This window comes from Chelonia mydas, chromosome 2, assembly GCF_015237465.2.
Source record: "Chelonia mydas isolate rCheMyd1 chromosome 2, rCheMyd1.pri.v2, whole genome shotgun sequence".
Classification (NCBI taxonomy): Eukaryota; Metazoa; Chordata; order Testudines; family Cheloniidae; genus Chelonia; species Chelonia mydas.
In genome coordinates this window covers 107207355-107235049 of record NC_057850.1, presented here as the reverse complement: position 1 = coordinate 107235049, position 27695 = coordinate 107207355, and the positions used below count along the sequence as shown (strand labels likewise).

Here is a 27695-nt window from a genome sequence, read left to right as displayed (position 1 = left end):
AGTAATACAATGATGTTTGAAGGATTTTTTATTTTCACTGTTTTCCCACAGAATTTTTAGATTCTCTTCTTTTAGTTCTATTATTTTTGTTTGTTCCGCCCCCCTGCCACACACACACAAAGAAGCCTTCTCCACCTTTTCCTCAGACAGAAGACCCTCTCACCTGTCTGTCCATAGGCAAAAATACAAGCATTATATCCCTGAAAGGCCTTTTCAAGAATTCCTTCTCCAAGGCACTTAAACACCATTTCTTGACCTAAAACAAACAAAAACAAAACAGCAAATCACAAAGAAACACCACAGTTTATTTAAAATAAAGGAGCAAGATTCTTAAACCTTGAGTAAATTGTGATTTTACTGACATGGAAATCTAAAAGGAAATTTTTGTTCTTCTGAGTGCATTGCTAAGGAAGAAAAACATTGTTAACACACAAAAATCAAAATGGCCAAGATTTGAAGCCTGGTTGCCTAAAACTGGCACTGCAAGCTATATTTAAGTATTTAAAAAAAGTTGCCCAGTTTTCATAGGTTCTGAGCACTTCACATTTACTTCAGTGAGAACTACACCATCTCTGAAAATCAAGCAACTAAAATTAGGTGCCTAGAAAAGAATATAGGTGGCTAAACTTTAAGGCAACCAAGTGTGAAAATTTTAGCCAGTATGCATTCTTGAATTACAAAAATACACGTGGAGTAGCAAAATTGCTAATTACTGCAACATCACTATTATAACATGTTAGTCTCCCAGTTTAAAGAACACTTACTAGAGATTGTCCCAGCTATTCACTCTTGTGATCTGGTTCTCAAGTTTCAATAAAAGCCAGTTATTTTTCTTCCCACGTCAAGGTGACACCTTGACCAAAATGAAAGAATTGAGATTCTGTCTAGGGATGATATGTATATTATTGAGTTGAATGGCTTATCTTAGCATACACTCCAGCCTATCTTTTTTTTTTTCTGGTAAGTACAGTATTAGTTTGAAAATCTAGATACAGAGACGCCATATGAAAATCCTCTGTTGAGTGTAACAGTCATAGAAGATTTTAAGTATGCTTTAAGCTCTATGAGCCAAGATATGAAAGTAGGAACAGTGGATGTCACCCAAAAGTTCAGACTCTGTGCACCACCAACAGGGCAAGTATGCTGTGTATTTTGAGCTCTGCTCTGGGAAGTGTGCCATCTACATCGACTCCCAAAATAAGCGGTGCTGAGTTAAGGGTGGGGTTTGTACCTAGTTTGGGGGGAGAGGGTGTTTTTAACCTTTTACATATTGCATAGTGATTTTGTAGAATATTTGATGTTTATTGCTGCTTATCTCTTATTTAAGTCTGAGCTGTTAAAACACTAAAGTGCAACTAGCCAAACTTTTCCTTGGCTTAGGGCAGGGGTGGGCAAACTTTTTGGCCCAAGGGCCACATCAGGGTGTGAAACTGTATGGAGGGTCAGGTAGGGAAGGCTGTGTCCAACAAACAGCCTGGCCTCTGCTGCCTATCCACACCCTCCCACTTCCTGTCCCTTAACTGCCCCCCTCAGAACCACCGACCCATCTAACCTCCCACCCCCAGCTCCTTGTCCCCTGACCGCCCCCTCCCAGGACCCCCCACCCCAAACCGTCTAGATTAGGATTTTAAAACGTTAGTTTAAACAAGTTTTTTAATAATACATCTCTGATTCTTTTTTAAACATACCCTTAAAGTTTGCCTTGGCTAGAATGTAATGGTGTCGTGTTAGAACATGTTCTAACTATTGCACCCTGAAGCTCTACTGTTGATGAGGCAATGTTGCTTTTAACATAGGCCAAACTGGTAGAGATGAAGAGTAGGCTCCTTCCCTTGACCAGTTTAGCATGTACTAAAGTAAAATTTGTCTCATCCAGTTTTAGGATGAGATGTTATTGCTAGCTAATAGGTCGTAACGATCAGGGGCAACACTAGGGAGGGACAGGAATGGTCACATGCCCCTCCCCAGACACCCTGGAGCAGGCACATTCCAGAGAAGCTGTCCCTGTCCTGTCCTGCCCACCCAGTTACAGCTGTGCTCAGGTATGTGCCAAGGAGAGGAGCTCGCTGGAGTCGCTTTGCTTGCCGCTGCCTGCCCGGTGAGCAAAAAGGGGAACTTCTTTCTTGCAGTGATGGGGCAAAATGGGAGGGCTCAGGGGAAGGAGGAATCAGGGAGGAAGCGGGGGCCCCCTGGGGACACTGGATGATCATGGAGAGGGGGAGGCAGCATAGGCCAGGGCTGCAAACCTGAGGGGGTGGGGGGGAGGTGTGGCTGCAGCAAGGAAAGAGAAGAGCCATGTGGCATGGATGCGCATCTGGGGGGGGCAGCAGGGCCAGGGGATAGTGATGGGGGTGGGGGGCTGGGAGGAGAAATAAACCCATGGTGGATTTCTGGGGAAGACTGGGGAAGACAGCATCAGGGCAGAGGGGTGAAGATTTCCAAGTCCTTCAGTGCTGTAAACAATTTGGCCTCTAGGTCAGTCAGTCCGGCACTTCTTGCCCGCACTGAATTCACTGGTTTTTTTGTTTTTTTTCAAGATTGAAACAAAGAGAAGCACCGAGTACCTCTCTGGCTTGCAGGAAAAGAGTAGAGTAGAGTCTGTGTATGTAGTGGTAGCCCAGGAGTGAATGCTCACTCACTCCATTGTCCTCCCACCCAGAATCCCAGGTCAGAATTAAAATACCCTGGCTTTCCTCCCTCTCATGATGAATCCCTTAGAATTATGGTGGGACCACAGTTCACAGGGATTTTCTGTTCATGCCATCATGTCCGCAGAAAAGTGAACTTCACCTTGCTAAGGCCCCTACTATTGGGGTTGACAAGAGCAGCTCCAGGCCAGCTGCGTTCTCTGGCCTGGGGTGTATCTGCGTGAGCTCTCTGGGGGATGCTCAAGTGGTTTGAACTGGGACTTTCTAACATGCCCAGTGCCCCTTCCTTGTTTCCTTGCCCCTCTTCTGAATGGGCAGGTCTAAACTGGGAAAATAGGCAGTGTTTAAAAATGTGTTTGCTAACATGCTTGAACTATCACGTTTTTCAATACAACCTATTTCCTAGTCTAGACAGGGTGGGTCAATGTCATATCCCCACATTCCATTCTTCCCTCAGGTATAGGCTTTAAAGAGGGAAATTGCTCTATTGTACAGTAAGCAGAGCTGTGGGTGTATTTTCCAGCAACGTGTCTTTTGGCTTTCATTATTCACCCTCTCTCATAGCCTTGAGAGCCTAGGCTCCTCAGAGAGCCACAAACCCCTCTCCCGTTTTTGCTGGGAGTGTGATTTGTATCTAATGCTGGAAGAGCTGTACAGCATGTTTAGCTGATGGCCTCCTTTCACACTATGCCCGTAGCAGCACATTCGGAGGTGGAGCCTCATTATATTGGTTTGCTGTAGGTCCACAGCATATGCACCCTATTCCCAGGGTAGCATTTTGGTGGTCTTGCTATGTAACAAGAGAGCCACTTCCAGCTCACATTGGAAATACAGAAAGTAGCACTGATGCAAATGTTTTCACTGCAAAGAGTTTGCCAAGAAAGGATAAGGACAAAGTGTTGTTAGCTGCTCTCTCCCACCAGGTGCAAAGTACACAACAGGTGTGCAGTGATCCTGAACGTCACTTTACTGCAACCAACCCTGCACTGGCTGAGCGCTACATGGATACATACTTCAATATTATTTCTGTTACAATACGTGGATACCTAATATGGGATTATAAATTACAAGATCTAAAATACTGCATACAGAGTGGGGTATGAGAAGGTGTGCTGTATTGGGTTCGAAAGTATGGCATATTTGTGTACAGTGGGGTACTGGAAGGTATGCTATAGTGTATTGTGTACAGTGGGGTATTGGAAGGTATGGCATATTGTTGAACTTTGAAAGCTAGGGGTATAATTAATCTGTTGTAATTTCACTGACTCCAGTGAAATTATATCAGGGGTAAAATTGGCCTAGTAGATGTAATTCTTTTTCTGTACTGCTGCAAAAATATCTTATGGCTTACATTGTTCCAGAAATCCTCAGCAAACATATATTAGTTATTGTTTGTTCCCTTCACTTTAGTGTAACAAGAACTAAAATGAAAAGAGAAATGTAAGGCTTAAGACATAAAGCAAGTAAGTCAAATGTATAATTGAAGTGACTGAACAATGCAATAGGTGTCCTATTGGAACTGAGCACATGCTCTCCTAACCTTTGCAAAGCACATTTTGAATGTGTCTCTTGAGAAGGTAAAATACAAATACGTATTCCGGGTGTCATTTAATTACACCAAATGGTACCCTGGCAGATAGTCAGCAATTGTGCAATCTATCATTGCTGAGTGTTATGAAAAAAACAATGCAAAAAACCCTAATAAATAATCCTCATAATAAACAACATGGCCCTTTACCAGGTAGCAGCTTGTTCATAGGAGTGCAACAGGCAGCAGAACAAGCCTTGGTAACAGACACGGAGTGGGACAGACCACTGAATTACTACGTTTAGCAAATTAGCGAGTAAGTGAACCAACACAATAATCATAACAAACAAGCATGAGTAGTGCCTGACAAAATGTACTTTATTCATTTATTTGCCAAGTGCAGTTTTAATTATAATAATAGTTCCTAGTATGGTAGTAAGCGTTTTGTAGTGTGCATAGTAAAAGGCTTTAAAAGCAATGAGAAGAGAGCATGCAACAGTGAGATGTCTGCGAAAAGCGGGGAGAAATCTTTTTTTTTTTTATGGCAGTGAGCTAAGTGTGGATTAGCGAGATTGTACTGTAGTTACCAAAAGCTGGGCTGCTAAGGAGAACCTGGTGTCTGGTGGAGAGATGCAATAGATCTGCTCTGCTCCCAAAGCCAAAGAGAAAGTAACAGGTCAGTGGTGACAGAGGAGGTAAACCTGGTCTAAGATGATCACACCATTGTCCGTCCCTGGCATTACAGACCTAAAGAGATAGTTCTCTGCTTATGCAGCAGAGAGCGAACTTGAAAGACACAAAGGAATCTCCCTACTGGCAGTGATGGTTCTGCTGCCTTCTGCAACTGTCATCTACTGCGTTGGAACCCACTGCGTGGCATAAGGGAAAGCAAAGTCTTCTCGGAGGCAAGGAGGAGACAGAACATTTGAGGGAAGGGGAGGAGGCAGAGCTAGGCTCTGATATACCCAGTTCTCAGCTAGCTTAAGGTCCTTGGGGGATCTTTCCACTTGGGCACAGTGGAGAATTAAGCCCAAATCTCTGAAATAGACCAGAGTAATGGATCACTGAAATAAGGGTCTTGGCCCAGTATCCCCATTTATATAGCTGCTGTTACAGGAAAACGGTCTCTTACATTTATAGTCAATGGCTGGTCTTTTTAAATAAGTAATACAGAAGTAAAGGTGGATCAGCTGTCTCATTGGTTTGATGGGGATCAGCAGCTCAAGGGCATAAAAATCTCATTCACTTTCGAAGGTTCAAAGCCAGCTAGATAACAAATCAATGACACATTTTTGTGCACTGTCTGAGCAAGACCTTGCTAATTTGCTTCTAAGTCCCCATTCTATTGTCCAATTTGCTGGGTTTTCTCCCCGGACAAACTTTGCCTAGCAGCGTACTTCGCTGCCTGCTTGCACGCTGCAAGACAGTGTATGTCTCTTGGCAGCCATCTTCCACTGAATTTCTCTAAACCACAAAAGTGCAGGTAGAACAACCGTATCTCTGAGCAGCTGCAGGAATTTTTCTGGGAAATGTAAACTTGTTGGAGGGCTAAGCTGTAACAGTTATTCAGAGCTTTCATCCCAATGGCAACGCTTGCATTCCGTTCTGTTTAATGGTCTGCTTGCATCTTTGCCACTAGAATCAGGAAAATTCCTTGACGCTGCCTATGAAATTAATATGCATCTAGTGCGCTAATATAAATCATTTGTTATCTGAGTGCTTGGGAATGTGAACAAGGGATAGGACTTCACTCCAAACAATGTTTTTTATTAAAATAAAGATGGATTTTTTTCTTATCAGAACCTCACTTCGTTTGGTTGTAATTATAAAGCTGTATGCAGTTGTGTTGGGATTATATTTATTCACAAGACTGATTCTGACACTTTATTCTAGGGTAGCAGTGAGCACACCAAAGAAGCAAATGACAGAATGCACAAGAATTTTTGCGAGTGCTCCTTTTTTTAAGAATTGCAAGTGTCAGAGCCAGCAACGTACAAATCAGCCTAATGCTAGCCATATATTAGGACAACTTTCTTAAGATTTTTAATGCACATACAAAACATACAATCACAGTTTTCTTCATGTGTAGCTCTCTTTTAGAACAGTCTCTTTCTGCTAGTATCGTAAAACATGGCATCAAAAATAGCGCTAGAAACTAAAACTCCTTTGTCTCATGAGTACCTGCCTTGAACCCTGCTGCATACCACCATAACCTTTAAATTGTGCCCCCTTACTATCAGCAGTTACTAGTCACCTATAGTAACAATAAACTAAGGGTATGTCTACACTTGCAGAGTTTTTGCACTCTACGTTTCATCGGTGACAGTGAACCGGTGAAAGTAAAGCGCTGGTTTGTGTATACATTTAATTCCTCAGGCTTCAGAGAGTGATTACATTTGCAGCACTTCCATCGCTGATGAGAGCAGCGCTCTAGGGCAGCTATCCCACAGTACACCTCTCTCTAGTTTGACGATGGGTCTTGTTAGGGTGATCTGACAGCAAGTGTGAAAAATCGGGACAGAGGGTGGGGGGTAACAAGAGCCTATATAAGAAAAAGACCCCAAAATCAGGACTGTCCCTATAAAATCGGGACATCTGGTCACCCTAGGTCTTGTGGAAAGGGGGCCGGGGAGGAAGGGGAGGTGATTGCAGGGCGTCCTGGGTCGCTGCACAGCCTCCTCTCCGGAAACACTGATAAGCTCCAGTCGTTCAGCATTGCTCTAAGCAGGGGATGTTTGCTCCCTGGAGCAGGCATTGTCACCTGGTCAGATAAGTGAGCACTTGCCAAGAAAACAGGAAGGGGAATTTCAAAGCTCCAGGGGCTTTACAGGGGGAGGGGTGCATGTCTGTTTACCTGGAGTCAGAGCAGCAGAGCTGCTGGCTAGAGTGGTCACCTCGGCACTGTGGGATATCCTCCGGAGGCTAAAAGTTGTGTAAACAGGAAGAACGTGTCTTCACTTGCACATCACCGGTAAGAATGGTACGCCTCTCGTAGAGGTGGTTTTCTTTTTGCGGTGAAACTTCTGAGTTTCACCGCAAAAAGTCATTGGCAAGTGTAGACGTTCCCACGGTTTTTGTGCAAAAAAGGGACTTTTCCCGCTTTAAATGGCAAGTGTAGACGTGCCCTAAATCCTAATCGAAATAACCCACCTAGAAAGGGATACTGACTGACAATCTAGGCCACCTTTCTCCACCCTACCCCTCTTTGTTCCACAGATGCAGCCTCAAGCAGTCTGGAAGTGGTTAGGCTGCACTTAACATTAATTGCAGGGGAGAAAGTATAACACAGGTCAAGAAGTGCATTCTTTTTCTCTCTCTCTCCTTTTCTCAAAACCCATTTCTTTCCAGATTTCTGAAATGCTACTGCAGTTTACACACTTGTAAAATTGTCCTTACTTTGTTCTCATTGCTGTGAATCTCTCAGTGCCCTCCCTTTGCCAAAATGCTGTGCCATGACTTGTATGGTCTCTGTCTATAAAAGTGTAAGCTTTTCAGGGCAGGGAATGTGTTTCCACCCATGGATCTGCTCTCGGACGTATTGACATCAATGGGAAAACTCCCACTGATGTTAATAGGGGCTTCATCAAACCCTTCTGCCCATGCTCCAGATGCTTTTCCCTTAATCCATTAGCACTATTTGTCCCTTGTCGAGTTTAAGCATCAACTTCTTTGACCTCAACCAATCTCAGCCAGGCAAATGGAAAGCACAGATACCGCATTATCTGGGTCAGAATATTATTTTCAAAAAGTTCAAAATTTAAATATACAAGTATTTTGCTGAAAAAGTTCCATTTTTCAACCAGCTCTGTTATTTAGCTCTTATGTGACATCCAAAGTGTTCTAGGTGTTTTACAGAACAAAAAGACACAAACCCAGTGCCATAAAATTTACATTTACAACGCAAACATATTCAGATAAGCCCACACACCAAAGGGGAAGGGCAACAACAATCAAGTCGTGTAGCTGCATAGGTTGGGCAGCCAAGTATATTAATGGTCAATGTAAACAAACGGTCTCATGGCCCGCCAGTGGATTACCCTAATGGGCTGCATGTGGCCTGCAGGCCGTAGGTTGCCCAGCACTGCTGTAGAGACTCCTGTGTGACACTGCACTCCATATTCTTCATAGTGATATTATTATATGATTTTGACATAATTATGATACATTTTATGCAAGATAAGTCATGTGAGGGGTCATTGTAAAAGTTATGATTTGCTGAATATGATTATCCTATTTGTATGCATGTAGCATTTTTGTATCTGAAGTTATGAATATTGACTATGTATCTGTATTTCAAATGTAGTTACACCTGGGTAACGCTCACTAGACAAGATGCTTTCAGTCTAGACAGTGAGTGGGAAAGGGCCTATTCAGGGCAATAGGACATTAGGGGGAAAAAATAGGCCTTAGGAGAAACTTATCTCCCACCTGGTGATGACCCTTCCTGAGAACGCACCAAACAGCCTGTGAGTAATGGCTGCTATGACTCTACAAGGACATGTGATCATAATGCTGGACACCATCTTGGGATATCAGTATTTTTGCATAGACTGGTCTGGAAACCAACCTTGGAAACAAAGGATTTCCACCATATGCGAAAGCTATATAAGGGAGGGAGTGTCATCACCTTGCGATCTTCATTCCTCTAACAAGACTCCTGGAAACACTGAGGAACAAAGACTGAACTGGGGGAAGTGCTGGACCCAGGCTAAAGGGATTTCCAGCTTGTGAATAAAATACCTGGGGATTCCAAGCTGTAAAGCATCTTTAAGCAACATTTAAGAATCTGCAGCCTGCTTGTATCATCACTTAGGGTGAGAATCTGCTAATTCATATCCAATCTATTTAGTATATTAAGCTTAGTTTGCATTTTTTGGTGATTTGCTAGGTAATCTGCTTTGAGCGGTTTACTACCAATAATCCCTTAACGTCTATCTTTTGTAGTTAATAAACTTGTTTTTGCTTTACCTAACCAGTGAGTTGGAGTGAAGTGTATGGGAATAATAGCTCAGGGGCAAAGCTGTTACATATTCTTCTCTACATCGAGGGAGGGGGTGAACTTTCTGAGCTTACACTGCACAATTCCCTGTGCAGCGCAAAACTGTTTAATTTTGTGTTTATACTCCAAAGGGGGTGAGTGTCTGGGGTGCTGGGAGTTGCCTTAGCTGTAGCCTTTCTGTTGTTGGTTCATTGCAGGAGCTGGATAGAGAGCCTGCATGTAACTGCAGCTGGGTATGTCCCTACCTGTATGAATGCTGGCGAAAGTGCAGGCTGGAGGGCTCTACAGCTTGTCACAGCAGTACAGTGTGAGAAGGGGCCCAGGCTGGTGGGTCAGGGGGCTCAGTGGTACCCCAGTTCCAGGTGGCACCCCAGGGGGGAAGCCATCACATCATGTTTTTAGCACTGGAGGATCCCCAGTTCAGTCTTCGGTGTTGGACAAGATGTACATTTGTACAGTGCCTAGCACAATGGGGATCTTAGCCCATGACTGGAGGCCTAGGTGCTACCACAATACAAATAATAAATCAGCAACCACAATAAATAAGATGATCTAGGCAAAGCTATAAATCCATTAAAAGCAACTAAATAGTGAAGATATCAAAAAAGGAAAAAAATGTCGATTCCACTGAAAAGAAGGGAATTTTAAGAGTTCTGATCACTTCTGCACTCAGCTGTTTGGCATTAAAACAAGGTATATTATTGTAGGACATGGAATAGAGTCAGTTAACACAAGATTGATTTAGCCAGCCAAAAGCCCAGTCACTTTATGTTAGAGCAGATAAAAGAAAATCTTTTATCCTCCCCCAAAATTTATTATGTTCTAGTGCACACCATCTGTTTAAAAGAATTAAGACAGTCACAAGATAACTCCAGCAATGTACAAAATTGAATTAACTGATAAGGGATGGTAAAAGCATCTTTTTTCATCAAGAAAATCTTGAAAAGGCCTTTGGTTGGTTGTTTTTTTTGCTGACGAGAGGGATCAAAAGAAGAATCACCATTCTACAGTCTGATCAAACTGAGCAGGGTTTTACATAAGTTCAGTTCTCAAGCTAAAAAAAGTCAATAGAACTTTTTTTGGATGGTATTAGAGGAAACTTGGGTGTAACTCAGAGATCCAAGTAGGCTGCAGAGGGGTAGGGTTGAGGTAACTCCCATTAAATTAATTTGGGGTGGGGTTTTGCTGAGACAACAAATGGGTTTAAATTTAGTTGCTCATTTGGTTCCAGGCTCTCTCCTTGGTCCTATTGAAGTCAATGAAAAGACTCACACTAACTTCACTGGGAGAAGTTTGCTACATAAAAAAGGCCTCATCCAGATTCGGCAGGTAAGTGACACAGTAGAATCCACTGAACTGATTACCACCGCTGGAATTCAGATCTGATAACTTTGGTCTGCAACAAGAAAACAAGAAAACCTCTCCAACGCATCATCAAGGATCTACAACCTATCTGAAGGACGACCTATCACTCTCACAGATCTTGGGAGACAGGCCAGACCTTGCTTACAGACAGCCCCCCAACCTGAAGCAAATACTCACCAGCAACCACACAACAGAACCACTAACCCAGGAACCTATCCTTGCAACAAAGCCCGTTGCCAACTGTGTCCACATATCTATTCAGGGGACACCATCATAGGGCCTAATCACATCAGCAACACAGTCAGAGGCTCGTTCACCTGCACATCTACCAATGTGATATATGCCATCATGTGCCAGCAATGCCCCTCTGCCATGTACATTGGCCAAACTGGACAGTCTCTACGTAAAAGAATAAATGGACATAAATCAGACGTCAAGAATTATAACATTCAAAAACCAGTCGGAGAACAATTCAATCTCTTTGGTCACTCGATTACAGACCTAAAAGTGGCAATTCTTCAACAAAAAAAAACTTGAAAAGCAGACTCCAACGAGAGACTGCTGAATTGGAATTAATTTGCAAACTGGATACAATTAACTTAGGCTTGAATAGAGACTGGGAATGGATGGGTCATTACACAAAGTAAAACTATTTCCCCATGTTTTTCCCCCCCTCCACCCCCCACTGTTCCTCAGACGTTCTTGTCAACTGTTGGAAACGGCCCACCTTGATTATCACTACAAAAGGTTCCCCCCCCCGCCCATGCTCTCCTGCTGGTAATAGCTCACCTTAAGTGATCATTCTCTTGTTACAGTGTGTATGGTAACACCCATTGTTTCATGTTCTCTGTGTATATAAATCTCCCCACTGTATTTTCCACTGAATGCATCCGATGAAGTGAGCTGTAGCTCACGAAAGCTTATGCTCAAATAAATTTGTTAGTCTCTAAGGTGCCACAAATACTCCTTTTCTTTTAACAATAAAAGGCACATTCTGTAAGAGGTAGCATAGCTAAAGCTAGTTCATGTCATTAGACCATCCCCTAATGCCAGTGTCTTCTGAAGATACAAATAATGTCTATTCAATCAAAATGATTCCTTTTTCAGATATTAAAAGTTTTAAGGTAATAAAAAGAAGAAGTTATATGACAAGAGGCAGTAGTGACTGGCCTGACAGTCTGACATTGAACATCAAGCTACTAGAGAAGGGTACAAGTTGGAAATTTGACCTGTCATCTGCTTACTAGGGTTTGAGTGACAATGATTAAATGTTTTGATGAAGAGAGATTTTTCCTCTTTGCAGCAGTCAGTGGGCTCTGCCTCAATCTTGGTGTGAGGCATGGAAAACACATAGACTCACGACTAGTATTAGGACCCAGAAGTAATTTCTGCTAGAGAATTGAAATTTCACCTTAACTGAAAGAATCATTCCTCAAAGGAGGCTAGAAGGGAGTGAAAGAAGGAAGAAAACATTAAAGCTTATAGGTTAAAAAAAAGCCTCCTTTCGTAACATTATAGTGGGCCCCATAAATTTTGTATTCTTTTGAGCTGAGGAGAATCCACTCTGGTGGGCCTAATCCACTGAAAGGCCAAAAGTCTGTTTTAATGAGAAAAAGGTCAGTGGATCAGCCAAAGAAACAGAAAATTATCCATTTTCAAAGCATTTATTCATTGTCAAATATGGTGAAAATCAGTGACTTACCTGCATATTTTGTGGTGTTTGATTCATCCATGGACCAGAAGCAGTAATCAAAGGCAAACACCTGCATAAGAGTGTAAAAGACAAATGAAGAGCTTCCAACACACAAGACATCCATCCCTGAAGCACAACTCCTCATACCTGTTGGAATGACAGATGCACCACACTATTTCCACGCTCCTCCCCCCCCCCCCCCCCCCCCCCCCAACTCCTGCTGGTAATAGCTCACCTTAAGTGATCACTCTGGTTACAGTGTGTATGGTAACACCCATTGTTTCATGTTCTCTATGTATATAAATCTCCCCACTGTATTTTCCACTGAATGCATCCGATGAAGTGAGCTGTAGCTCACGAAAGCTTATGCTCAAATAAATTTGTTAGTCTCTAAGGTGCCACAAGTACTCCTTTTCTTTTTCCGAATACAGACTAACACGGCTGTTACTCCAAAACCTGTCACTAATTCCACAGAATCTAATACAGATCCCATCAGGAGTAAAATAGTCTCAAAGTCTGAGATTTGTCCTTGGTTGCATATCTAACCTATACTCCAAAATTTTTGTTTTAAAAATATTTAAGTTACCATAATACTTAAGATAAGTAAAACAACGCAAAAATGTGAGAGCCACATTTGTCTTCCTATGTTGAACAGTTTTCCCAGAGTTCTATGAATTCAGTTCATAGCATTGGGGGTGGGAGAAGGGGGGTAGCTATTACAGGGAGGGCTGGTAGCACCATTATTAAGGTTGCCCCACACTTTCCATTATAAGACTGTTTTCAGTTGCATATAAGACTTTGCCAGCTTTAAGTATCTGAGCTGAAATATTCCATGTCAGGTGTCCACCTAAGGCTAATTTTTTTTGGAACGTTTCAGCCAAAGCAGTTCACCCTTTTCTGAGAAAGAGGGTAGGGAGAAATAAGTTTAGCCATGTTAAAAAATTCTTAGAACCGTTTCTTTGAGAAGCTATAGCATCAGCATACTTTGCAGCCAAGTCTTGAAATTTGTCAGGGCCTGAGACTGTTGCTATTACTGGGGAAATCTGCCCAACTTTGGCCAAGTTACAAGCCTTTCAAAAATCTGCATTTGCACATGCTAAGAAGAGATTTTGGAGATTTTTAATTACTAATAACTAAGAAGATTTGGTACACAGTGAGCATGTTCTAACCCGGGAGTGGGCAATAATTTTCGCAGGGAGGCCACTCCAAGAATTTTGCTAAGTCGTCACGGACTGCACATTTCTATATTAATGGAAGGGGTGTGGGCTCTGGGAGGGAGTTTGGTGCAGGAGGGGGTTCTGGGCTGGGGATTGGAGTGAAAGTGGGGTACATGGTCTGGGAGGGAATTTGGGTGCAGGAGGGGGTTCTGACCTGGGGCAGAGGGCTGGGGGAGGGCAGGGGTGTGAGGTGCAGGCTCTGGCCGGGAGGTGCTTACCACAGGCAGCTCCCAGCCAGCGGTGCATTCAGGCACGCTGCCTGCATGCTGTGGCCCCACGCCGCCCCTGGAAGCGGCCGGTTGCTGGCACCGTGGCATGTCTCTGCATGCCCCTTGGGGGCAGAAGGGCAGTGAGTCTCCGTGCACTGCCTGTGCCCACAAGCACCAGCCTCGCAGCTCCCATTGGCCGAAACCGGCCAATGGGAGCTGTGAGAATGGTACTGAAGGCGGGAGCAGCGCGCAGAGCCACCTTCCAGCCCTCCCCTGCCAGGGGCGCACAGAGACATGCCAGCAGCAGCGATCTGCTTCCGGGAATGGCGTGGAGCCACAGCAGGCAGGCAGCCTGCCTGAGTGCCCCGCAGGACTTTTAGCGGCGCGGAGATTGCGAGGAGGCAGCCAAAGAGCCTGGTGGGCTGGACAGAAATGTTAGATGGGCTAGATTCAGCCCGTGGGCTGTATTTTGCCCACCCCTGCTCTAACCCCTCACAGCTCCTAGTGCTGACCACATTGCACACGTGCCATCCCCAAAAAACAAGTGGGCATGCTCCAGTCCAGGTCTACAAGGCAAAGCTGGACTTTCCCCAAAACTGACCACTCTGGGCAGGGTAAGGCACCAGAACTGAGAAGAGGAAGCCTGTCTCTCCTGTGCTCTCAATGATCTACCTGTCCCTGGCACCTAAGCAGCATGGATGATAACACCTGACTTGGAGGCTGGGGAGAGAGGAAAGGGAGCAGATACGGACAAGAAGCCTGATGAAACTGGAACTGGAGGCTCTGGTAACAAGGGAACTGACTGGGTGTTGTAGGTGGCCAGGCAAGAAGACTGGGAATGGAGAGGCTGGTGTGGGGCACAAACAGATGGATACATGATGACTAATTGCATACCTACACTGTAGACTTAAGTTGACCTATGTTAGGTCAACTTACAGCCACTGCAGTAATTATGTCTACACTACTCTCCTTCTGTCAATGGTGCGTGTCCTCACCAGGAGTGGGGCGGTGGGGGGGAGAAGAGAGAGAGGGCTGAGAGCCAAAGCTCACAGCTCCCCACCAGGAGCTGGGGGGCAGCAGCTTGGGCTTCTCACCTCCCTGAGTGGAGAGCAAGGTGGGTGCAGCCTGGTTGGGAGCAGGGAGCTGGGGCCCGGCTTTCTTGTCAATTTCAAGGCTACAGAGCCCTAAAATTGTCAAGACAGCTAACAGGTGATGTAAGTCATGCATTGTCTACACAGATACTGTGTCTCCCTAACTACAACGACATAAGCCCTACACCTCTCGTGCAAGTGGAGTTATGATGGTGCAGTATGGCACTTACATCGGCGAGACAAGGCTGTAGTGTGTACGCTGACATAATTAGGTTGCGGTAAGCTGTCTTACGTTGACCTAACTGTGTAGTGTAGACCAGGCCTAAGACTAGCCAGGCAAGGAAACTGGGACCGGGAGCTGGGAGACAATGACTGGACACAGGGATGGTGGAAAGACAGACTGGAGAAGGAGCCTGCTGAGTGGAGGTAACATCGCTAGACAAGGAAACTAGGGGTCTCAAATAGGACACTGAGAATTAGTGTACATTTTTGACTTTGACCTCTCTGTGCCTCAGCTCCCCATCCATAAAGTAGGGACAATATCACCCTTATCTCATAGGGGTACTGTGAAGTCCTTGAACACTAATGATCAGCACGATAAAACTTATGAGGAAATTAATAATTCTGTCTTCAGAGAAGGGTTTGCACAGTGTGCAGTAAATGAGGTCTAGGACCACATATTGAACAATGAGAGTAAAGCAAAATATTGAATAGATGCTCACTGAGTAACATCATCCCTCCTGCACACTGAATGAGGCAGGGATCTAATGAAGAAAATAGTATAAAGTCATGTAAACACTATTATGACAATCCGACCCCTTTGTGCATATGCAACGTTTCAAAGACAACCTTGATTCTAGCATTCTCTAACTTTTGCATAATTGTCTTTACACCTTAATATTCTTTTAAAGTTATTTTTGTATGTGTAATATAAAAATAACACACACTCTTTATAATATTCAAGTCAGAACCCACTACGGTAGGCAAAGACTGGAAACAGACAATTATTCTATATGAAGTCTACTAAAATTCAGATGTTTAGAAATACAAATTGTTAAAGGTATATAAGGCATCTGGGTACACATCCCTCGTTTTTAGTTATATGCAACTTTGAAATACAAAGACACATTCTAGTCTATTAATCTTTGATTGTACAACACTCAGTACAATGGGGCCAATCCTGATTAGGTCATCTGAGCTAATACATACATCCACCATTGCATCATAGGAGTTTATTCAATGATGATGCAAGCTCCGAGTTCAATAATTATATTCATATAGTCAGTGATGAGCTGCCAAAATCTTAACAACCGGTCCCTCCTCACCCCAAGAGGGGGTCGTGGCCCGCCCCCGCCACTCCTGCCCCATCCAACCCCCCATGTTCCTTGATGCCCCACCCCCGCCCTATCCACCCCACTTCCCTGTCCCCTGCCTGCCCCTGGAACCAGGCAGGAGGGTCTCATGGGCCACCGTAGTGGGTGCCCACCCCACCCCGCCCCTAAGAGCCAGAGGGCGAGGTGAGGAGTCCTGGTGGAGCTTACCTGGGGCAGCTCCCGGGAAGCATCCGGCCGGTCCCTCTGGCTCCTAGGGGCGGGGTAGCAAAACTATGGGGGGAGCAACCGACTCTGTAGGTGCTCCGGGGCTGGAGCACCCATGGGAAAATGGGTGCTCCCCACCTGGCCCCAGCTCACCTCACCTCCGCCTCCTCCCGTGAACGCACCACCCTGCTCTGCTTCTCTGCCCCCCCCTCCCCCCCCGCGGTTTCCCATAAATCAGCTGTTCGCGTGGGAAACCAGAGATGGCTGACAAGCAGGCGGCGGCTTCGCGCTCAAGCCCAGGGAGGCGGGGGTGAGCTGGGGTGGGGAGCGGTTCCCCTGCGCACCCCCCCTCGGGTTACCTGCTGTGGCGCGGACGGCCCTCCTCACACCCTCCCGCCCCAGCTCACCTCTGCCTCCGCAGGCCTGAGTGCGAAGCCGCCGCCTGCTTCTCAGCCCTCCCAGGCTTCCCGCTCGAACAACTGATTTGCCGGGGGGGGGGGGGGGTGTGTGTGTGTGGAGAAGCAGAGTGGGGCGGCGCGTTCAGGGGAGAAGGCAGAGGCGAGGTGAGCTGGGGCGGGGAGCTGTTGCAATTTTCCCTGTGGGTGCTCCAGCCCTGGGGCACCAACAGGGTCGGCGCCTAAGGCGCCACTTTTGGCCGGTTGTTAAATTTAGAATCCCTTTTAGAACAGATTGTCCCTCGTAGGACAACCAGTTCTAAAAAGGGCTTCTAAATTTAACAACCGGTTCCAGTGAACCGGTGCGAACTGGCTCCAGTTCACCACTGCATATAGTTACCAAGCAACAGCCATATTATAAATAAATTCAAAATGGCTGTGGTATTGTGATTCAGATTTAAGTTACATGAAGGTCAGGCAGGAAACTCAGTTCTGGTACCCTTAACTCAGCTCACCATGTGAATACATTACATTAAGATCTTTCAATACACAAAAGACATGCAGAATTTTGTATTTCTGCATATAGTGTATGTATACCTGAAGCTCTAGTGGCTCCGCTTTGCTAAGCATCTAAATGAACCTTAAATCTGGCCTGTTTCACTGCTGGTATTCAGAACCCTTTCAGCAGCAGAAAAACTGATAATTACATTAGTGTCACTCTGTTATTGCATGGGAAAACAATCAGCAGCAACAGAAGGACTGAAATTATTCATGGGGAGGATGACCTAGAAAAAGAGGCTAGAAGAGAGGGTTCAGCGACAAAGACAACCTCTCCCTCATTAGAGAGGCAAGTAGGAGATTGGAGTCCCCTGCCCAACGTTCATGTGTTGGGAACAAGGGAGGAAGAAAAAAATTCCTTCTCTCCTTCCATCAGCCAAACGAAAAACAGAAATCCTACCAGGCAGAGACTGTCATGCAAGATGAAGCCCACCTCCTGGTAGTTTGGGACAATACCCTAGTAGCATCTGCCATATTCCAAACAGGGAGAGGTGGGGTTTGTATTATCAGCAGAGAATTGCCCCTGGAGCTCAATGACTGGGTCCCCACTTATCTTTCATACTGTCTTCTGGCTAGTAGGTGTGTGATAGTTTATAATAGGAGTGCCATATCCACCTCACTATATGGTATGTTAAGAAACACAATTAAAAGGATTGCTCAGGACTGTCTACATTTTCTTTGAGACATTTTTTACCTACGAGTTGGCCTGTATGTTATAAATGATTCATTTGAAAACTGTATATTTTGTTCTTCCAAAGAAAGGAACTGTCCACATCAGTGGTTTTAATATCATATTATCATGTAAAATATTTCCCACTTCTTATGGCTTCTGTAGTTTGGTAGGTCCCTTGCCAGTTTTCACTGGATTGGATGCCGTTTTTAAGAATTAGCCACTTTACAATTGACTGAACTCCCACGCTACTAAGGCAATTAAAAGTGGTCAAACAGACTATACTTTACATACACAGTTAAGATTCCACCTACCCCATGCTCCAACATAATATGCATCTTTCAATAGTGCTAAATTGCAGTGGGTGGAGATCAGGGCAGGTGGACAGTTCGGGACTCCCCACAGTAGCCCGGGCTCCCTGGGTGGCTCTTACCACTGCCCAGCTCTGGCTTCTGGCCTGGCCGGGAAAAGGGCCTCAGTAGGAAGAGGAGGAGCAGAGGGCGGGGCCACAGAGAAGGGTGGGGCCTCGTGCCCCCCTTTCTACCGAGGTTCTGGCACTGTTGCCCTTGGGGGTGGGGAGGAAGGCACCTGAAGGGGTTACTCCTAGAGACTATTCCAAAAGTGAGGGCATAGCACTGATCCTGTGGATCCGTGACACCATATCATTCAAAGAAAGATAAACATGGATAAATTTTCCTATTCATGCTAACATCCTCAGATCCACTACAATGAGATTTTCATAAAAGTATGCCTCCCAAGTGGGAAGCAGCATCATCCTTTAAATATGGGCTTCCAAAACAAACATTCTATATACAAATATTTCCTACAGTTTCCCGAGGCACTAATACAAAAGAATCTGACAAAAGAAATGAAATGGCATTGGCCAATATGCAGAATTTGGTGAACTAAAAGCCATCTAGCAGATCTTAATACAGGACACATGATAACTCCACCTTGCAGTTATCAATGCCCCTAAGGACTAGTCTTTGATGCTTAACTAAAGAAGGAATATTTCTTGAATTTATTTAAGGAATGAACGCTATGACAGTTGTGAGGACTACCTGTCTGCATTAAAATTGCAAATCTTGTCTCAGAGAACGCCATCCATTTCAAATAAAACACTCATCTGACTGGAGATAGTAGCCCTCAGGTGGTCTACTTTAATGGATAAGAAGTATAATGACACTTCCTGCAGGGGTTCACTCTGGGCAGTTCTGTAAGAAGAAGGTTCCAAGGTCACACTCTATGACCTTACAGGGTTGGAATAAGGCTGATGCCCTAAGGAAGCACTTAATATTCGGATTTGTGCAAAAACTTCCTTTTATTGAACATGCTGAGGACATTATGCTACCACATTGTCCTTGGGTCAGGCTCTGAAGAGGGATTTATCTCCTTCTTGAGGAGAAATTCCCTTTCCTTTTTCATTCTTGTTGGGAAGGAGGTATAAATAGGACATTAATCGCTCACATGTCCCTCACCTAAACAGATTAGATAATTTTTATGCTTGTCACTAACAGGGATTACAGCATTGCAGGTGGCACATTTGAAACCTGGGGATTTCTGCATGGTAGCCCAACCTAAGTTCTCCAAATTACAAACTACTCTAAAGCTAAAACTAGGCTAAGCTAGAACTATATACAGAAGGAGAATTTTCCTAAAGGCTGGCTAAACTGGAGCTCAAAGACTGATGGGGAGCTCTAACACTCACCACAGACAGTAAGAAGGAACTGAGAGGAACTGATCACACCCCTTTATAAACTGGGCTCAGCGCATGAGGATAGTGGAAGCACGTGCCACCTGCTGGTACAGTACCAAAAGTCTCTGATTTGAGTGCATTGGTTGCACATACACCTACAGAGGAGTGTACAATACACAATCACTTGTAGCAGAACAAAAATTTCCTTCTGCCTCCAACAGATAGGGGAACCTTATACACATGTTAAAAGTTTTGCATTATAGTGTGAAGATTAATTAAAATCTCAGTAACACGACCACAGTTCAAGTTTGACATATGCACAAGTTTTTACATTATAATGTGAGGCAGATTACTGTGTTTTATCTCCAATATGATAAGGAAAGACCACACAAGGAAATGTGACTATATTTTTGTAAAATTATAAAATTAAATGTTAAATAATTGTAATTTTTATGATGATCAATAGTCCTATTTTGCATTAGATATGTCACAATGTTACATAAGAGTACAGAAAGCTTCTCTATCAATTCACACTAATATAACAGAGGCATATAATAAGACTTTGTAGCTAGTATGGGCAACATGAAAAAGTTAATTTATTTTTCCAAACACAAATACAAGGTCTAATATTTTCCTTTCTTTTCTATGTAGAACACACAGCATTTCCTCTTTAAAACCAACTTAGCATCCCATTTACCTTCACCTGCCCAAGACCTAATTAAAATTTGAAATTTTAGATTAAAATTTTGCTTTATATTTCAAATACCTTAACAACCGAATGCTTTACTGCATTACAGTACTCTGTCCCATCCTCCTTTGCTTGATGAAATCTTCAGAATGACACACAGCATTACTATTTAACTGCAGACATTTTTAATTTTCAGAAGAGTTGGTAAGGTAGGTCAAAACACCTAATCTTGTAGTTAGATGGCTATTTTTATTAAAATATACATCAATTACTATTCTTTGATGACCTAGACAAGTGTTTTGTGCTGTTGTACTCCCTTTGCAGAAGCAACTAAAGCCCAATTCCAGATTCCTACACACTCCCACCATCATAAAGAATTATGGTACAAAAATCAAGGAAGTAACACAAAAGAAGAACCCAGACGTGGTAATTCCACCTCCGTCTGGAGTACAGAAATAAAAGTAGTCCAATGTTTGCCAAACAGAAGGATAAAAAAAACGTTAGAAGCCTGAAAATGAAATGGCAGCTGGCTTGATCCGTCTCACACATGCTTACACAAGCTATATTTTAGAAAGTAGTGTTCTAACTTATCACTGGTACCTGCACTTTATACCTGATTCTACCTTCAACATTAAGAGAAGAAAAATAAACAAAAATAACATTAAAGAACAAGGTGGTGACTATTTATCATTAAAGCAGTGTTGTCACCTGTCCCCCCAACTTTTTAAAAAAAACATATAGTTCAGAAAATCCTCTCTAGGGTATTTACTGTGTCAGGTGCTCACAGGCTACTTTGTCAGATAATCAAACCTGAAGAATGCCGTTTACAAAAAAGGACAATTTGCTTCTTATCAAATCCATTTCCTGCATTTTACTACTTTTAAAATATAGGATTTTTTTTTAAAAAGCAACATTATGTGTAATGATGTATTATTCTGCATGGAGCACTTATTTCCACCTACAAAAGAATTTTCAAAAAACGTACTAAAACAACAGCATCTCCTGGTTGCACAATTTTAAGAAGCAGTGTTGCTTTATCTTTCTGTATATTTTAATCTAATTAACATGCAATTTAAGTTTGATCTAAGAAACCTGTAATTTGAACATAATACATGAAACAAGTGTTTCTTTAATAGATTTTCCTTTAACGGCAACATTCACATAACATGCTAATAGAAGATACTGGGCATTTCTTCAATATTCAGCACTTTTGAAGTCAATATATTTACAAAATGAGACATCAAACACTTACCTTTGGTGGTTTTCTAGATGTTGGAGAATCAGCAATGGCCGCAAAGAGGATTGCCAACACATCAGGCAGATCACAGGAAGGCAATAAAAAGGAACAAATACAAACAAGGTGAACGTCTAGCATACTTTTGAACTTTTCATATTAAATGCTTCGTACATAAGTAAAATCAAGTGTACAAGGTATTGGTATCCAATACTAATTATGTAATATTATATATATTTAATCTGAAATGTAAGATGACCACTTGCTGTGGCAGGGCATAGCCCAATTGACTTCAACGGGGTTTAGCATCGGCCCAGAAGTCCAACATGTTACATATGTTGCAGGATTAGAATTTAAGCAAATCTACACATTTACTACTTTGGCAGAGCAAGTTTGGTTATTAAATGAGGAAGAACAAAAAAGACTGAACATCTTTATCTTGCGGTTTGCTTAGAACTGGGAAATATCTATTTTTTATAAATATCAGTTGCATCTCAGTTTAGGTGTGTGATATTATCCTGATAGAATGCATAGAGTTAGATCAAAGGAACTTGTAAGGGGGAAACAAAATGATGGCACAGACATGACATGTACAGTAAATAGTTTCAAAGGAGTTAAAATAACAAGGACTGGGCTATCAACTGAGAAGAAGCTACCTGCTTAACTCTGGGCTAGTCTACACTGGCAATGTTAAAGCGCTGCCATGGCAGCGCCGTGACTTATGTAGTCATGGCAGAGCGCTGGGAGAGAGGTCTCCCAGCGCTCTAAAAAAACCCCACCTCCACGAGGGGCGTAGCTCCCAGTGCTGGCGCACTGTCTACACTGGTGCTTTACAGCAGTGAAACTTGCTGCGCTCATAAGGGTGTTTTTTCACACCACTGAGCGAGAAAGTTACAGCGCTGTAAAGTGCCAGTGTAGACAAACCCTCTGTCAAGGCTACAAAGGTTTACTCTTCCCAAGGCTATGCCTAGGGTCAAAGGAAGATATTAAGCCATTCTAGGAACCCAGCCCTAGAAAAGGGTGGGGTTGAGTGAGTTCCTGGGGGCTACTCAGAGAGTGTCCGTAAGAGCTGAAAGACATACAAGCTGGGGGGAGGAGGAAATGGGACAAAATACACACACAAATTCTAGCAAGGCACTCTGCTTCTCCCTAGCCAGAGATGGATGAAATGTACCAAGGCTTGCAAAGAATGAATAAGGCTTAGGCAAAGGGAAATGTGTGTATAGACCTTTACTATTTTTACTCTTTTGTTCTGTATGCTTTGTACCTTTGGGTGAATGAATAAATAATCTTTTGTTTTGAAGAAATGATTTTTGAGTCGCTTTAATCAGCGGCTGTCACAGGTCTCAGGTTTTTGCCATTATTTTGTTTCCTGTTGGTTTCCCCCTTGCAGCTTCTTTTGATTTAATTCTATGCATTCAGCCAGAATCATATCACACAGATAATATCAGATACACCTCAGTTTATAAACTCTGTTCAGCCTATAGTGTTAACACTGTTGGGAAACAGGTGGACTGCCACCCACAGATCCAGTCCTGGAGCAGTTAAACAGCATAGTTCCACCCGGAGATGGGTGAAGGTAGTGAGGCCTAATTCCCAAAGGGGCACACCTGCAATGGACTAAAGGGATCTACAAAAACAACAAGGAGTCCGTGGCACCTTAAAGACTAACAAATTTATTTGGTCATAAGCTTTCGTGGGTAAAAACCCACTTCTTCAGATGCATGGAGTGAAAATTACAGATGCGGTATTATTATACTAACACATGAAGAGAAGGGAGTTACCATACAAGTGGAGAACCAGTGTTGACAGGGCCAATTCAATCAGGGTAGATGTGGCCCACTCCCAATAACTGAAGAGGAGAGGTCAATACCAAGAAAGAGAAAGCTGCTTTTGTAGTGAGCCAGCCACTCCCAATCCCTATTCAAGCCCAAATTAATGGTGTTAAATCTGCAAATGAATTTTAGTTCTGTAGTTTCTCTTTAAAGTTTGTTTCTGAAGTTTTTTTTTGTTGAAGTGTGGCTACTTTTAAATCTATTATAGAACGTCCAGGGAGATTGAAGTGTTCTCCTACTGGCTTTTGCATGTTACCATTCCTGATGTCTGATTTGTGTCCATTTATTCTTTTACATAGAGACTGTCCGGTTTGGTCAATGTACATGGCAGAGGGGCATTGCTGGAACATGATGGTATATATCACATTGGTAGATGTGCAGGTCAATGAGCCTCTGATGGTGTGGCTGATGTGGTTGGGTCCTCTGATGGTGTTGCTAGAGTAGATATGGGGACAGAGTAGGCAATGGGGTTTGTTACAGGGATTGGTTCCCGGGTTAGTGTTTCTGTGGCGTGGTGTGTAGTTGCTGATGAGTATTTGCTTCAGGTTGGGGGGCTGTCTGTAAGCGAGGACTGGCCTGCCTCCCAAGATCTGTGAGAGTGAGGGATCATTTTCCAGGATAGGTTGTAGATCGTTGATGATGTGCTGGAGAGGTTTTAGCTGGGGGCTGTACGTGATGGCCAGTGGTGTTCTGTTATTTTCCTTGTTGGGCCTGTCCTGTAGTAGGTGACTGCTGGGTACCAGTCTCGCTCTGTCAATCTGTTTCCTCACTTCCCCAGGTGGGTATTGTAGTTTTAAGAATGCTTGATAAAGATCTTGTAGGTGTTTGTCTCTGTCTGAGGGACTGGAGCAAATTCGGTTGTATCTTAGGATTTGGCTGTAGACAATGGATTGTGTGATGTGCCCTGGATGGAAGCTGGAGGCATGTAGGTAAGTGTAGCCATCAGTAGGTTTCTGGTATTGGGTGGTGTTTATGTGACCATCACTTATTTGTACTGTACTGTCCAGGAAGTGAATCTCTTGTGTGGACTGGTCCAGGCTGAGGCTGATGGTGGGGTGGAAATTGTTGAAACCCAGGTGGAATTCAAGGGCCTCCTTCCCATGTGTCCATATGATGAAGATGTCATCAATGTAGTGGAAGTAGAGGAGGGGCACTAGGGGACGAGAGCTGAGGAAGCGTTGTTCTAAGTCAGCCATAAAAATGTTGGCATACTGTGGGGTCATGCGGTTACCCATAGCAGTGCCCATACCTGCATCTGTAATTTTCACTCCATGCATCTGAAGAAGTGGTTTTTTTACCCACGAAAACTTATGCCCAAATAAATTTTTTAGTCTTTAGGGTGCCACCGGACTCCTCATTGTTTTTGTGTATGCAGACTAACACGGCTACCCATCTGATACTTGACACCATAAAGGGATCTAAAGTGCAGTTCACCCTCTAATGATGACAGTTGTGTCTACAACTTCTTGTACAACTAACTACAGGGTCTCCCAACCTGAGGAACTAGACTGATTTAGGTTCATAAGGGTAGACAATAGAAATAGAAACAGTGGAGATGGGAAAAGTTTTGCGACTCGGAGGGGGAGGGGCGGGGGGATAAAGAGAGAGAGAGAGAGAAAGGAAGTAATCCACAGCTCCCCTTGCATTTGGGAAAAGTAGGGGAGCAGCTGATTGAAAACTCTGCCCTTTCACAAGCTGCTCCAACTAATGTTATCATCGAGTATAAAGAAAGCAAGCAAAAATTAATGCCACAGTTCAAAGCAAAGTGCTGAAGTGAGTGCTTAACTTTAAGAAGATGACTGAGTCCTACTGATATCAATGGGATTTACGTGCATAAGCGCTTTTATGATTCAGGATGGCCTTAGGCATATGCTTTAAGTGCTTTGCCAAATCAGAGCCCAAAACAAAGCCACAGGGGCTCTTATTTTGCTTTTAGAAGAAACAGAAAAGAAAGACAAGAAAATACATATAGGTGACTGTGTGACAATCAGGGAAGAAACAGGAAAGGATAGCAGAGAAAATGGACAGAAAGAGGGAAAGACTGTAGCAAAGGGGCTAGGGCATTTATGAGGGGATTCATCTATCCAACCACCACCGATGGGGGCGCCAACAAAAAAAATTCCGAACCACCTGGTTACTAAGTTCCCAACCAGTAAGCTCATGGGGCCAAATCTTGCTCTCATATAAATGCTGCAACTCCAGAAGTCTACTTTTGCTGAAGACAAAACAATTTTCAATGGTGTTACAGAGCAGCTGTCTGATCACCTCCCACTGCAGGAAGTCCTGGCAGACGGAGTTAAGGGAAAGGAAGTGTGAGGGAGAGACAGAATTTGCTCCCTATGAGGGTTCCCCTGAGATCTCTTCCACTCAGTTCCCCAAGAATTCAGTTAGACTCCAGTCTCAATGCTCAGGTTCCTTTATTTGGCATTCAGCAAAGCTACACTGAGCTGATCAGTCTCAAGAGTAGGGGGTGGGTATAGGGCACTGGTTTTCAACCTTTTATCATTTGCAGACCCCTAAAATTTTCAAATGGGGGTGCAGATCCCTTTGGAAATTGTAGACAGTCTGCGGCCCCCAACTGGTCCACAGACCACAGTTGAAAAGTACTGCTCTATAGTAACAACAGCCTTTTGCAGACTCAGACACTGCAGACCGATAACAGGTTGAAAACTACTGGCCTAGGGCATATCACACATCTACAGTTACACAGAAAACCTCTTTCTTTACATATATTTACACATTACATTGCATTACATGCTTTGGGATAGGGTTCATCACTTTGTAGGAACCAATCTCTGTACAGTACACACATTCTGTGTACTACTTATTAGTTACCTCTTTTTATGCTTTATCCATTGTTATCTTGCCCATTGTAAATGTTCTCTGGATGTTGTTCCCCCTTATTTTAGCTAGTATAGACATTCTATTTCCAGCCTGCTGATCCACTTACTTCCTTAATCCTGTCTCCCAAGAAATGAGGCTTCACCCATGTCCAATTACTCATATCAAGACAGGCATACATTCAAAGAAATACTCAGGCATGTCAGGAGACCAGCAGGAGAATGGAGCTGTCTGTACACTGACCCTGCACCAGCTCAACACCCTCCAACCTTACTCAACAGCACAGCTGCTGTGGAAAGGAGTGCTCCACTGCTTCTTAATGGACAGCCTCACACCCAGTGGTTTTGAGGAGGCGGCAAAATTAACAGTCTGGGGATATATTAACTTTACAGGGAAATTCTCTGCAGGGCTGATGGGCAGACCACACATGTCCCTCCTTGACCCTCCACAGGATCACCAAACACACAGGGTATCCAGTTGAGGAAAGGGGAGACAGATGCCATGTGGAGTCACTTAATTGTCTTTCTGAGCAAAACAATCCTGAGTGTATAACCCTCACATCAATAGTCCTTTGTGAAGTGGATCTACTGAGGTGCAACTGTATCCAGAAGGTTTTCTTAAGGAACAAATAGTTTTATACATCCTCTGTAAAATATTTCCTTAAATTTATGCAGATATGATTGGGTAATTTTTTCCTGTTATCCTCTGAAACATACTTTATATTTTTTCTTAAACAGTGAAATTTTTATTGGTGGTGGGCAGATGCAAGCTCCCAATTGCCAATTTCATCCAGCAAGATGCCCATCACTCCAGCAGATTTTCTTGATTTCAAACCACAGGGATTAGCTACTTCCTATTGTTCCAAAATTCTTTTCTTGACAGCAAGCCCAAACTAGCAACTCAACCACAAGAACACCTGCTGGTTCCACCGGCAGCAACAAGGGCAAAAGGTCTCCGGAATCATTCAACTATCTTAGATAACTAAAAAGAAAAATATATATTGTAATTTGGAACTTTCTGCCAATTCACGGTAATCATCATCCTGGCAATAATTCAGAAGGAGAAGCACCACAAGATTTATTTTGATCTAAGGACTTGCTATTTATTTATTTATTTTAGCATATGCAATTTAATTGATATTTCAAAAGACAATAATCTGGAGATGTGTTATGATTTACCAGTATTAACTTCCTTCAGTGCAACTAGATTTTCACGTCAATGTATATCACTGTTTTGAAAGATGTGCCAAACAACACATAGACCCCAAGCCCTGTATCCATTAGCACTGTAATCCATTTAGTAATGTATTATCTCATTCAAGATGAGAAAAATGATTCTGTAGCTGTAAACCCAGCAGAACACATGCTGAAAAAAATTGTGTCTCCACTTCAAAAAAGGACAAGAATCAGAAAACAAGCAAAGATTAGCATACAGTTCAGTTACAGCAAACAGTATAACTGTCTTCGCTTTACACTACAGGCACTTGCAAG

At 43.4% G+C, this 27695-nt stretch overlaps 1 protein-coding gene across 5 annotated transcripts in view; it reads right to left on the bottom strand.

The window, feature by feature from the left end:
* Positions 1-27695, bottom strand: part of KIF13A (kinesin family member 13A) — a 189276-nt gene that overhangs the window by 85682 nt on the left and 75899 nt on the right. For all 5 annotated transcript variants that reach the window (XM_037893076.2, XM_037893074.2, XM_037893075.2 and 2 more), the window contains exons 3-5: positions 21548-21560; positions 12243-12303; positions 164-256 (exon numbers count right to left, since the gene is read on the bottom strand). In XM_037893076.2, the coding sequence (XP_037749004.1) occupies positions 164-256; positions 12243-12303; positions 21548-21560 (167 nt within the window). The remainder of the gene's footprint in view (positions 1-163; positions 257-12242; positions 12304-21547; positions 21561-27695) is intronic.